The following is a 13298-nucleotide window of genomic DNA, read 5'->3' on the forward strand; positions in this document are numbered from 1 at the left end:
ATGAGGTGCTGAGAAGAAGGTTATATTCTTTTCTGTTTGGATGGAATATTCTATAGATGTCTGTTCAGTCCATTGGAGTCATAACATGTTAGTTCTCTTATTTTTCTGTTCATTTTTTTGTCTGATTGACTTGTCTAGTGGTGAGAGGGGAGTGTTGAAGTCTCCCACTATTAATGTGTGGGGTTTAATATATGATTTAAGCTTTAGAAGTGTTTCTTTCACATATGAGGGTGCCCTTGTATTTGGGGCATAGATGTTCAGTATTGAAATTTACTCTTGATGGATTTTTCCTGTGACTAATATGAAATGACCTTCTTTGTCTCTTTTGACAGATTTTAGCTTGAAGTCTATTTTGTTAGATATGAGGATAGCCAAACCTGTTCGTTTCTTAGGTCCATCTGATTGGCATATTTTTTTCCCAACCCTTTACTTTGAAATGATGTCTGTCTTTGAGGTTGAGATGCGTTTCTTGTATGCAGAAGAGGGATGGATTCTGTTTTCGTATCCAATCTGTTAGCCTGTGCCTTTTTATGGGTGAGTTGAGTCCATTTACATTAAGGGACATGAATGACGAGTAGTTGCTGTCTCCTGTTAATTTAGTTTTCATTGTTGGTGATGTTAATTTGTGCATTTTATTTCTTTTTTTTATTTTTTATTGAGACAGGGTTTCTCTGTGGTTTTGGAGCCTGTCCTGGAACTAGCTCTTGTAGACCAGGCTGGTCTCGAACTCACAGAGATCCGCCTGCCTCTGCCTCCCGAGTGCTGGGATTAAAGGCATGCGCCACCACCGCCCAGCTGCATTTTATTTCTTCTTTGGGATTTTCTATAACGAGATCATCAATTGTGTGTGTTTTCGTTGGTGTAGCCATCTTCCTTGGGTTGGAATTTTCCTTTTTTTTAATATTTATTTATTTATTATGTATACAATATTCTGTCTGTGTGTATGCCTGAGGGCCAGAAGAGGGCACCAGACCTTATTACAGATGGTTGTGAGCCACCATGTTGTTGCTGGGAATTGAACTCAGGACCTTTGGAAGAGCAGGCAATGCTCTTAACTGCTGAGCCATCTCTCCAGCCCCCTGGAATTTTCCTTTTAGTATTTTGTGTAGGTCTGGGTTTGTGGCTAGGTATTGGTAAAATCTAGATTTGCCATGGAATATCTTATTTTGTCCTTCTATGGTGTCGACAGTTTTGCTGGGTATAGTAGTCTGGGCTGGCATCCATGGTCTCTCTTAATGCTTGACTTTCTGGCTTTCATTGTCTCCACTGAGAAGTCAGGTGTAATTCTGATAGGTTTACCTTTATATGTTACTTGGCCTTTTCCCTTTGCAGCTCTTAATATTCTTTCTTTACTCTGTATGTTTAGTGTTTTGATTATTATGTGGCAAGAGGACTTTTTTTTTTTGGATCCAGTCTATTTGGTGTTCTGTAAGCTTCTTGTATCTTCATAGGCATATCTTTCTTTAGGTAAGGAAAGTTTTCTTCTATGATTTTGTTAAATAAATTTTCTGTGCCTTTGAGTTGAACTTCTCTTTATTTCTATACCTATTATTCTAAGATTTTGCCTTTTTATGGTGCCCCATATTTCATGGATATTTTGGGTTAAGCTTTTGTTAGATTTAATGTTTTCTTTAACTGATGAGTCTATTTCCACTATTGTATCTTCAGCGCTTGAGATTCTCTCTTCCATCTCTTGTATTCTGATGTTCATGCTTGCATTTGTGGTTCCTGATCTTTTTCTCATGATTTCTGTTTCTATAATTCCTGTGGCTTGTGTTTTCTTTATTTTTTTCTATCTCAGTTTTCAAGTCCTGAATAGTTCTTTTATATGTTTCACTTCTTTTTCTTGGTTTTCCTTAAGTGATTTGTTGATATCTTCCAAATTTTTTGTTTGTTTTTTCCTCCATTTCTTTCAGGTAATTTCTCAATTCATCTTTAAGAATTTCAAACATTCTCTTGAGGTTATTTTTTAGATAATTTTCTTCTGGTTCATCCATATTTGGTTGTTCAGGTCTTGCTGTTATAGGGTCTTTAGGTTTTACTGGTGTTGTGTTGCTCTTTGTGGTGTAGCATGTGTTCTTACCTTTTCTGCTCATCTTTTCCTCTAATAGGTATGGTTGGGGCTGTGTGAGATTCTGTTGAATAATCTTCTAGATGCCAGTGAATCCAAAGCTCAGATGGTTGTTCCTCATGGTACAGTCAGTGTCACCGTTCTAGTTACCCCATTGACTATTCCTGTCCCAGGAGGTAGCTCAGTGCTTTGCTCTGCTCCCTTGGAGTTTGCTGTCTCAGGCCTACTTTGGCCTAGGCTGCTGGCTTTGATCTGTTTCTGTAAATCTTGGTCTGGATCTCCTACTGCAGAAGTCCCTGGCTTGGAGTTGGACCTGTTGTGGTGGAGATCGCAGACTCTGAGTCAGGTTGCTGGCTCAATCCTGGTCCGCCAGTGTCCCAGGACTGGGTTTGCTCCTGGTTTCTGTTCCTGGTGGAGCTTCTTCTCTCTGTGTCCTAGGTAGCTGGTTCAGTCTCACTCTGGTTCCAGTGAGGTTGCAGACTCTGAGTCAGGTCCTGTGGAATTTGTAGCCCAAGGTGGAGTTCCTTGCCTCGGGGCAACTTTGGCCTAGGTTACTGGCTTTGACCTGTATCTGTAAAGCCTGGTCAGGATTCCCTCCTGGGTTGGAGTTGGACCTGGAAAGGTTTCTGGTTCTGGTGTGTGCCTCGATGGTTCCAGGCTCTGGTGTGCCCCAACCCACCTAGGACCTGCTTACTTCCTCAGAGGTCTCAGACTCGTGCTTAGACCTGCAGGGGTTCCAGGTTCCTGCCTATTCCCTTTGATGTCCCAGACCAATGCCGGAACCCACAGAGGTCCTGGCTCAGGCCTACTCTCTTTGAGATCCCAGACTCATGCCTGGCCCTGCTGAGATCTCTGGTTCCTGCCTATTCCCTCGGAGGACCCAGGTTCACTCACGCCCAGGCTGACAGAGGTTCTGGCTCCAGCCTAGTTCCTGGGAAATCCTACACTCTCGTCCAGATACCCGCCCCCCCCCCCCCCCCCCCCCCCCCCCGCCCCCCCCCCCCCCCCCCCCCCGTGTTGGTTTAGGTCTACGCCCTTGAAGGTCCCTGATTCACGTCTGGACCCTCAGCAGTCTCTGGCTCTGGCTCACTCACTCAGCGGTTACTCTTTTGTATCTGTTCCAGTGGAGACCATTGACTCTGGATCTGGTCGCTGGCTCAATCCTGATCCACCCGTGTCCCAGAACTGGGTTTGCTCCTGGCTTCTGCTCCTGATGGAGCTTAGTCTCTTTCCATCTTTTTTAACCTCTTTATTTTTTTTTGTTTGCTTGTTTGTTTTTTGAGACAGGGTGTCATGAAGCCCAGGCTAGCTCAAATTTATTATGTAGCTGAAGATGACCCAGAATTGCTGATCCTCCTACCTTCACATCCCAAGTACTAGGTGACAGGCATGCTTTCGAGGGCCTTCTACGTGTTTCTTTATAGAATAAAACCTTTTCCCCCATGTGTGTTGGGGCAAATACCATTTTTTGAGACATGGTCTCACTGTGCAGGTTGAGCAGGAACTTGCTCAGTAGAGCAGGTTGGCCTACAGCTCACAGAGACTTTGCTTTACTGGGATTAAAGGTGTGCACCACAATGCCTGGCCTGCTCTCTCTCTCTCTCTCTCTCTCTCTCTCTCTCTCTCTCTCTCTCTCACACACACACACACACACACACACACACAATGCTATTTAACATTAAGGCTTGACAATAACACCCTTCACCTCACATACCATCCTTTGGTCCCTTTGTGCTGTTGGTCATGAGCGTCACCTCCACATGTGACCCTGAGCCATGATTTTGATGCTGCCCTGAGGGAAGAGTCGGTAGCCTTTTAGCAAACCTCATGGATCCGGAGGCTCCACCCTCTTCTGGGAGGGAGGCAGAGGGTTGCAGCCCTGGATTTGCAGGGTGGCTTCTCAGAGACAGTAATCACCTACACTCTGAGGTGTGTGTGTGGGGGGGGAGATGTGGACTCACTTCCGCTAAACAGTCACGTGACACCTAAAAACAAACTTCTTCCTGAGTAGGTGGCACCAATGGTGGCTAGTTTAGAATTTTCTTGGAAAGTTTACTTTTATTTCAAACTCCCAAAGAGGCAGCTCTGACTGACTCTGCAGAGACTAGGTAGCTAAAGGGAAAGAGACAAGAGAGGAGCCCTAATGAGTCTTAAATAGTTTTCCTTGGTACCAGGAACGGAACAGAGGGCCATTGCAATGAGGAGGAGGGAGCTGCACCTGACCACACCCCCAGCCCCTCACTGGGGGATTCTAGGCGGGGATCCACCCTGACCACGCCCCCAGCCCCTCGCTGGGGATTCTAGGCTGGCCACACCCTCAAGGTGTGTATTGTGGGTTGTTGGGTGTCACACGTGGATTTGGAAGAACAGCTTATGGCAGTCAGTTCTCTGTGTCCACCACGAGGTCTCTGAGAATAAAGCCACCAGGCGGGGTCATCTGATTGTTGAAAAGGTTTTTCAGTCCTACGATTGAGAAATCTGTCAAGGCCAGGCTGCCTCTGCCTCAGTGTGTCGTCGGTGGAATGACAGGCTTGTATGAAGACCTCCGGGAGCGTGGGTCCACGCAGTGACTGTAGATGAGGGCTTCCCTAGAGCACTGTGGTTGGCCCTTCACTGAGCACAGACTCTGGGGCCAGGCCCCCTGTCCTTTAAGCTGCCCACTTCAGACATTCGGGAGCTGTCCTAGTGTGCTTTCTGTGCCTGTGTAAACATGGTGACCAGAACCAGCGTGGGGAGGACAGTGCTTGTGTGGCTTATACTTCCATGTCACAGTTCACCACGAGGGACGTTGGGGCAGGAACCTGGAAGCGGGAGCTGAAGCAGAGGCCACGGAGAGGTGCTGCTTCCTGGGTGCTCCCGCCTCCCCCTGCTTCTCAGCCTGCTCGCTCTTTTTCAAGTTCAGCAGTTTGCCTCCCCTCCCTCCTCTCCTCCCAGTCTTCCCCGTCCCATCTACTCCTCATCTCTTTCCAGGCAGAAAAGAGCAGGCCTCCCAGGGATATCAGTAGTAAAACAAGTTACAGTAAGACTCGGCACCAACCAGCATGTTAAGGCTGGTGGAGGGAGCCCAGTATGAGGAGTAGGGTCCCCGAAGCCAGAAAAAGAGTCAGGAGATAGCCTGGCAGTGGTGGCGCACGCCTTTAATCCCAGCACTCAGGAGGCAGAGGCAAGCGGATCTCTGTAGTTCGAGGGCAGCCTGGTCTACAGAGTGAGTTCCCGGACGCCAGGACTATCACACAGAGATGTCAGAGACAGCCCCTGTTCCAGCTGTTAGGAGTCCCACACGAGGACCAAGCCACACACCTCTCACATATATGCAGAGCGCCGGTCAGTCCCATGCAGGCTCCCTGGTTGATTCAGTGTCTCAGTTCCTATGAGCCCAGGTTAGTTGATTCCGTGGGTTTTCTTGTGGTGTTCTTGACCCCTCTGGCTCCCACAACCCTTCCTCCCACTCTTCTTCGGGGTCCGGAGCTCCCCCCAGTGCTGGACTGTGGGTCTGTGTCTGTTCCCACCACTTGCTGAATGACGCCTCTCTGGAGATGATTCTGCTTTTACAGCACTCAGGACCCCTGCCTGGGTGACCCCACCCACAGTGGGCTCAGCCCTCCCATGTCAGTCTAGTGGGCATTTTCTCAGTTGTGATACCTCGGTGTGACTTCTCCCTCTGGTCCTCTCAGAAGACCCAGCCGCATTGAGCTCGTTCTGGGTGGACTTAGGTTTAGGGACAACGCGTGGGGGTGGGACAGAAACTTCCCGAGAAAGAGGTCACATTGCGGAGGCTGCGCTCCACGGGCAGACGCTCACCCAGCATTGGGGAGGGGACACGAGAGGCGTTCTGAGGCTAGCCTGGGCTACGGAGAGCCTGTCTGGACGGGTGGGGTGCGAGCAATCTTTCACACTTGTGGGTCCCCGCAGCTCCTCCCTCAACCCTAAACTTGGGCGGAGCACATCGGAAGAGAAAGACCCTAGTGGCCCCGGAGATCAACATCTCCCTGGACCAGAGCGAGGGCTCCCTGCTGTCCGACGACTTCCTGGACACGCCAGATGACTTGGACATCAACGTGGACGACATCGAGACGCCGGACGAGACCGACTCGCTGGAGTTCCTGGGAAATGGCAATGAGCTTGAGTGGGAAGGTAACGGTGGGGTCCCCGCCCTGTCCCCCTGCGGCTTCTCCAGCCTCCTCCTCGCCAGCCCAGCTCCAGGAGACGGCGTTGGCCCTAGGACCCACAATGTCTGGTCCCACAGACCTGTGATTTGTCACAGGATTCTCACAGCCCAGCGAGGTTCAGAGGGACGCTACCTACGGGCTTGCGAGGGTGGGGTGGGCAGAGGGAACTAGACGTCCACAGGAGGATCTAGAATAGGCATGAGCGAAGCCCACGTAAACCAGGAGTGGTTTGCGCATTCAGGACTGTCCCTCCCTGGCCTCTTCCAGGCTCCACAAGGGCCACACACATCCCCAGACATCAGTCAGCGAGTGACCCACGTACAGGGACAGAATATTTGTGCTCAGCTCCCTGCAGGGCCCAGGAGGGGGAATGAGCTGGGTTCAAGCAGTTCTAACAGGTAGCTAGGGAGGGTCATGCGCTGGGAGGCCATTTTAATCTTATTTATCATTATTATTTATTTGCTTTTTCTTGGAGACACACACTATATAATCCCCAGGGTGGCCTCAGAAAAACTCACAAGATCCACTGGCCTCTGAGTGCCAGGATTAAAAGCATGCAGCATCACGCTTGATTTAAAAAAAAAAAAAAGGAAGGAAGAGAAACAGGGGTGGTCAGCGGTTAGCTCAGGTGCAATCACGGAGGGCTTCCGGCAGGAGACGGCGGTGTAGCCAGAGTGAAGCAGGCAGGTGGTTACCACTTTTCTCGTGGCTGCGACAAACCTTACACACAAACAACCAGGGAAGACGGGTTTATTCTGACTGACCGCTGGAGGCTACAGACCATCGTGGCGGGGAGGCCTCAGCTCCTGGGATGGGACAGCGCCGCCTTCAGGGCGGTTATCCCAAGCTAGGTCACCTCAGGTGTTCCCAGAGCTCCCAGGATTCACAGATTAACCCTCGTGGGGGGAGGGCTGGATCCATGCTGGATTCACACCCCCCACTGCAGACGACACCCCAGTGGCCACTGCCAAGAACATGCCGGGAGACAGCGCGGACCTGTTTGGGGACAGCGCTGCGGACGATGGCAGCGCAGCCAACGGTCGCTTGTGGCGGACTGTCATCATCGGGGAGCAGGAGCATCGCATCGACCTGCACATGATCCGGCCGTACATGAAGGTGGTCACCCACGGAGGTGTGTGCACCCCGCGACCTCGCCCCCACGAGGTCACCGCGGACAGTGGTTCTCCATGGGGGGCCTGTCCAGCTGGGGTGCGCAGGGGCTGGCACACTGGGCATCATCTCCCCCACCGGGAGACGCTGCTCAGGGAGGAAATGTGGTCTAACCTGGGCTACCGTGACACTCACAGGATGCCTCCTTCCCAGGGTACTACGGGGAAGGCCTCAACGCCATCATCGTCTTCGCAGCCTGCTTCCTCCCAGACAGCAGCTCCCCCGACTATCACTACATCATGGAGAATCTCTTCCTGTAAGTCAGCACTGGGGAGGCAGAGGTGGCTGAGCTCTATGACTTCAAGGCTAGCCTGGTCTACAAAGCAAGACCGCGTTTCCCAAAACCCACGCAACAAGGAGGATGACGGCCCTTGGAGCTCAGAGAGAAGAGTTGGGGTTCTCTGCTGTCTTGGGGGGCGGCGCTGGCGATGGAGGCGGGGGCCCTGGGTGGCGTCTCAGGCCCAGGTCCCTTCCAGACTGTTCGGGAGCCCACCAATGGGCACGCCCACGCCTGCTGGGGTGTGGCTGGCCCGGCCCGGCAGGGCTGCAGGAAGGCCCCACACTCGGTGCCTCACATGGGAACCCTGTCCCCCCACCGCAGGTACGTCATCAGCAGCCTGGAACTGCTCGTCGCCGAAGACTACATGATCGTGTATCTAAACGGCGCCACGCCCCGGAGGAGGATGCCCGGCATCGGCTGGCTGAAGAAGTGTTACCACATGATTGACAGGAGGTGAGAGGAGGAGGAGGGCACCGAGGGAGAAAGTCAGGGAGGGTCCTGCCAGTATCTGCTGGTGACTGAGGAGGACTCTAGGGACCCCTGCAGAGGGAGGCACCGTGCTGTGTGTCCTTCCGTGTCTGATCCACGCCTTAGCGCATTGAGTCCTCAAGGGTCGTCCTCTCTAGAGGTGTCAGAAAAAAAGGGCCTTTTCTTGTGCACGGCTGAGTAATAGTCCAGCCTGTGATCAAACTGTATTGTTTCAGTCTGTCCGTCTGTGAGTAAATGCTGGGCTGTCTCTCTCTTTTGGGTTTTATGAATAGCTTCTGACAGATTTTTGAAACCTACAAACACTTCCTAGAATTCAGGACTGTGGTGTGTGTGTGTGTGTGTGTGTGTGTGTGTGTGTGTGTGTGTGCGCGCGCGAGCGGGCATGAAAGTCCACACTGCTGCCTGGTGTTGATGAGTCCCAGGGCCTCCAAATTCTCGTGCTGTGAGGGTGCAGTCAGCTAAGAGGACTTGGGATGGCAGACTGCGGAGGGATGGTGGGTAAGCCGTCCATCTTGTCCCCGGGGGGCTCCCTGCGCCCCAAGCCTGTGACAGTGTCGTCCTCGCCTCCCCACACAGACTGAGGAAGAATCTGAAGTCTCTGATCATTGTGCACCCGTCATGGTTCATCCGCACCGTGCTGGCCATCTCCCGGCCCTTCATCAGGTGGGACCCGCCTGGCGCTGTGCCCTGTGTGTGTTCTGCGGGTCGGTCGGTGCGATTCCACTAACCACATGGTTTGGGGCCCCAAGACTCACTGATCCAGCCAAATGCAGCGATCCTCCTGTCTCAGCCTCCCCAGCACCACGCCTAGTGTTTTATGCACATGCTGTGGATTTGAACTCATGTCCTGACACTTGCACAATAGAGCCTTCTGCTCTGGCCCTGTGTCTCCCTGTGTAGCATGGGTCAGTGCTGAAATGGCAATCCTCAGGCCTCAGTCCCATGAGTGCCGGAATGACAGGCGTCACCAGGCTCGGAGGAGAATTCTACTTTTTATTTTTAAGAATACGCTTGAAGGGCTGGCGAGATGTGGCTCTATTAGTACAGGAGCTTGCTGCCAGGCCCTGACAGCCTAAGTTTAATCCCCACGACCACCTGTGGGACGGAGGGAGCCGACGCCCTCAAGGTGTCCCCTTGTTTTGCTCGCTCATGCGCAGTAAAGAAACGTGACAAAATGATTCTAAAAAGAACACATCTGAGGTGTTCGTTGTTCATCACAGTCGTGCTGAGGCAGGAGGGTTCCAGGCCAGCATGGGCGACTTGGCGGGTTGGGCAGGGCCCGGCCCGGCTCTGCCTGGTGACCCCTTGTCTGCCCTCCTGTGTCCGCCAGTGTCAAGTTCATCAGTAAGATCCAGTACGTGCACAGCCTGGAGGAGCTGGAGCGACTCATCCCCATGGAGCACGTGCAGCTGCCCGAGTGTGTCCTGCAGTGAGTGTCCCTCGGGGTCCCCACGCAGGCAGTCTGCCACCAGCGCTGCTTCCAGCCGCGAAACACCCCCCAGCGGCTTCCTTTCCATTGCTGCTTACACTGGGGGGCTGGAGAGACAGCTCAGCGGTTAGCACACCGGCTGCCCCTGCAGAGGGCTCAGTGGGCTCCCATCATCCACAAGGGGCTCACAACCCCTGCGTGACTCCAGTTCTGGGTACTGCACGCGCGCGAGGTACAGCCCCGGGGACCCGATGCCCCCTTCCCGCCCCCGCGGGTACTGCACACACTCACACGCGCGCGCTCACATTGAACCATATCACAGCTCAGCGTGAAGCTCAGTCCGCAATCCCTGGCACCCGCCCTCCCCTTCAGCTCCGTGGCCCTGGCAGCCGTGTCCGAGTCTGACTCCCTGCTTGTGTTTTTTCTTTCCCTCAGGTACGAAGAACAGAGACTCAGAGCCAAGAGAGAGAGGTCAGTGAGGCACAGCTCCTGAGGGATCTGAGGGGTGGTTTGGTGGCTTTTGCTTGGTGAGAGCAACCGATGTCCCCACCGGCTTGGCTCGGCCTTCAGTGGAAAACCTGATGCGGGCAAGTGTGAAGACCCACTTGTACCCCAGTACTCATGTAACCTGCTGGGCCTGTGGTTCCCATTTGTAATCACTGGGGAGATGGAGATGGGACCCTGGGGCTCATAGGCCAGCAGCCTACCTGAGTCAGCGATCCCCGGGCTCAGTGAGAAACCCCATTTTAAAAACATGACGTGATTTGGGCCAGCAAGATGGCTTGGCCAGTAAAAGGGCTTGCTCCCAGACCTGACAACTGCGATTCAGTACCCAGGGCAACGACTGACATGACTTCCTCACATACGCAGAGGTCCACACGACCTCATACACACCCAGAGACCTGCCTTTCAGACGAGGCCTCTGGAGACAGCCATGGATTCACACCCCGCCTTGGTCATCCATCAGATGTTATTTATCTGTCTGTGTTGGGTGTGTGTGTGCGCGCGCGCGTGCGTGCGTGCATGCAAACCACAGCACACATGTGGAGGTCACTTGAGGGGAGCCAGGGTCCCCTTCCATCAAATGGGATCAAACTTGGGTTGCCAGACTCGGCAGCTTGCGCCTTTACCTGCCGAGCCAGCTCACTGGGCCCTGCCCCCTATTTAGTTTGAGGACTTTACTCAGCCCAGAGAACCAAAGGGGTGACCTTTGGTGACCATGCCCAGGGGCTCGGGCTGCCACACAACGGCCCGAGCTCGAGATGAGGTCCCTGTAAGTTTCTCTCTGTTGCCTCTTTCTACCGTCTTGTCCATCTTTAAAAGTCAGCGAGTAAAACTCTGCCCCTCGCCTATCCCAGCCTGCAGCTGGGCACAGCAGAGCCCAGTCACAGGGCTGTGCACTCCCGCAGCCCCTCAGAACCTTCTGTATCCCAGAGACGCTCCACCCCCATCTCACATTAACTCCCTGTCCATCTGTTCTCGATGCCCCTCCCACCCCCGATACCCCCGTCTGTGTGGCTCTTGGGACCTCCTGGGAGTGGGTCCTGCCATGCTAGTCCTCCCAAATGTCCCGTTAAAACTGCTGCGCTCCGAGTTCCCGCGCCATCCATGTTGGCGTGGTACCAGAGCTATAATCCTTTTCGTGACCGGGTAACAGTCCAGGGATCTCATGGGAAAGACCCCACAGCAGTGGGTGGAGCCCAGTGGTTCCCCGCCTAGTCCCCCCCAGACTCTGGTGGCCTCTTCCTTAGTGCAGAGACCCACTGTTTTTCTTCCTTGGGACAAGGTATTTGGCGGCCCAGGCTGGCCTGGGATCCCATGCCTCAGTGTCCCCAGTGCTGGGATGGGAGGCAGGAGCCAGCAAGCCGGGCTCTGTGTATCTCTTTCTCCTCCCACCACCCAGACCTTCCAAACATGAACCTGGGACCGTAGCTCAGATGGTAGAGCGCTGGGCTCGCTGGGGCCGTCCCCAGTGCCACATATCCAGCCTGCCTGCAATCGGCGTGAGGAGACAGGAGGATCAGGAGTCATCCTCAGCTACGTAGGGAGTTACAGGCTACCACACCCTATTTTCAAGGGGGGGGGGCGGGACAGGAGCCCTTGTGTTACAACTCACGCTTGTCCTATCCTGGGCCACCAGCTCCCTCCAACACACCAGAAACAAAATGCTAACATCGGTCCATACTTGAGGGGCTGGTGGGATCCCAGAGATCCTGCCTCAGCCCCAGCCGCCTCCCATCCTTGTCACCTGGTTCTGTCTATCACAGCGCACGACCACCAATACAACCAGAGTTCCTCGTTCCCAGATCCGAAGAAAAACCAGAGATGGTGGAAGAAGAGGACAGGTAAAAGCACAAAGGGATGGCGGGCCACGGCAGGGAAGAAGATGGGCGTAGTTAGCACCTTCCCAAGCTAGGTGACACCCAGGCAGCTCCTCTAGTCCCCTCATTTTTGTCTGTTTGGCCTGTCCCTTTAAGGGCAGGTGCAGGCTGACACCTGTTTTCTGTTAGAAAAACGCAGCGGGGTGGCCGCCTTCCTGTGGAGATTTCCAGCCATGAGCAATAAATGGGAATCGCCTAGGGTCTCGAACAGGCAACTAACACCCTCTCCTCCCCATCACAGGTCAGCAGAAGAGACAGAAGACCAGGAAGTGAGGTGGGTGTAGCACGGGGTGTCAGCGGGTTTTCTTGGAATGTCCCGAGTGCAGTTCAGTCTGGGTGAAGATTTGTATGCTTGGCCCGGCAGGTGGCATGAGAGACAGGTGTGCATCTGTTTCCTGATTTTGGGACATGGTGGTCATGACCAGAGAGCACCCACACACTGCCAGGCTCAGATGAAACTCAGAGAAAGGAGGGATGGATGGGTGGATGGATGTGTGGGTGGATGGATGGGTGGGTGGATGGGTGGATGGGTGGGTGGATGTGTAGGAGTCCACAGATCTTTATTGCTGTTGCCCTGGGAGGAGAATCATCTTCTGATCTGCATTTGGAATGTTGGTGGCAACCATTGCTTTTTGCTCCGAGCTCTCCTAGCCAGATAGCTGACTCTGAGTTTTCCTGTGGAAGCTCACCTTCGCCTCAGACACTGATCCCACCTTGCTTGTCCTGTACTCTTCAGCATGTCCTGATTCAACTGGAACCTGGAGACAGAGAGAAGATTCCAGACACCACATAACCTCCATCAGAGGCCTGACGGCCCCAGACTTCATCCTGCCTCATCCTGTGTCCATCGTTGGAGGATGTCCGGCTCCTTCGTCCCCCTCTTCGCCCCCTGGTGTCTTCCGCTGCTTGAGTCCACCTCATGGTTTTTATTGAGATGTGTGCCACCTTCTGGAATGAACTGGGTCCTTGGCCTCTACCCTTCCATACTCTGAGCTTGTGGTTGGCAGGGCTGGACATGAACGGCGTTGCCCTGTTCCTGTGTGACTCCGGCTCTTCCTCCAGACCTCCACAGCCCCACCTGAGATGGCACAAGCGTGCGTTTTCACTGACCCACGAGAGACCATTGCTCAGCTCTCACCTGTCCCTAGCTGGAGCCTTGGATTCCTGGTGGCCCCAGCTGGGGCTGCGTCTGCTTCTCTGTGGAATGAGACCCACTGTCCCCTTTCCCTGTCACCCCAAGCAGGGCTGTAACTGCTTACCTGACATCCTCACTGACACCCCCATTCTGCCATTTGACGTCTTCAGGGCC

At 53.5% G+C, this 13298-nt stretch overlaps 1 protein-coding gene and 1 long non-coding RNA gene across 2 annotated transcripts in view; one reads left to right on the top strand and one right to left on the bottom strand.

Annotated features, from left to right (window-relative positions):
• Atcay (ATCAY kinesin light chain interacting caytaxin) overlaps positions 1-12821 on the top strand; it is a 25708-nt gene extending 12887 nt beyond the window's left edge. The window contains exons 4-13 of the mRNA XM_050123523.1: positions 5984-6205; positions 7187-7372; positions 7564-7666; positions 8012-8143; positions 8756-8842; positions 9510-9608; positions 10044-10079; positions 11876-11953; positions 12231-12263; positions 12726-12821. Coding sequence (XP_049979480.1) covers positions 5984-6205; positions 7187-7372; positions 7564-7666; positions 8012-8143; positions 8756-8842; positions 9510-9608; positions 10044-10079; positions 11876-11953; positions 12231-12263; positions 12726-12735 — 986 coding nt within the window. The 3' untranslated portion in view covers positions 12736-12821. The remainder of the gene's footprint in view (positions 1-5983; positions 6206-7186; positions 7373-7563; positions 7667-8011; positions 8144-8755; positions 8843-9509; positions 9609-10043; positions 10080-11875; positions 11954-12230; positions 12264-12725) is intronic.
• On the bottom strand, positions 9159-12747 carry LOC126489328 (uncharacterized). The gene is made up of 2 exons (XR_007588904.1): positions 12679-12747; positions 9159-9715 (listed from the first exon to the last, which is right to left on the bottom strand). It is a non-coding gene; the product is annotated as an uncharacterized lncRNA (long non-coding RNA).
• Positions 12822-13298: the final 477 nt, after the last annotated feature.

The sequence above is a fragment of the Alexandromys fortis genome, unplaced genomic scaffold (genome assembly GCF_014885135.2).
Source record: "Alexandromys fortis isolate MF-2015 unplaced genomic scaffold, M_Fortis_MF-2015_v1.1 scaffold_221, whole genome shotgun sequence".
Classification (NCBI taxonomy): Eukaryota; Metazoa; Chordata; class Mammalia; order Rodentia; family Cricetidae; genus Alexandromys; species Alexandromys fortis.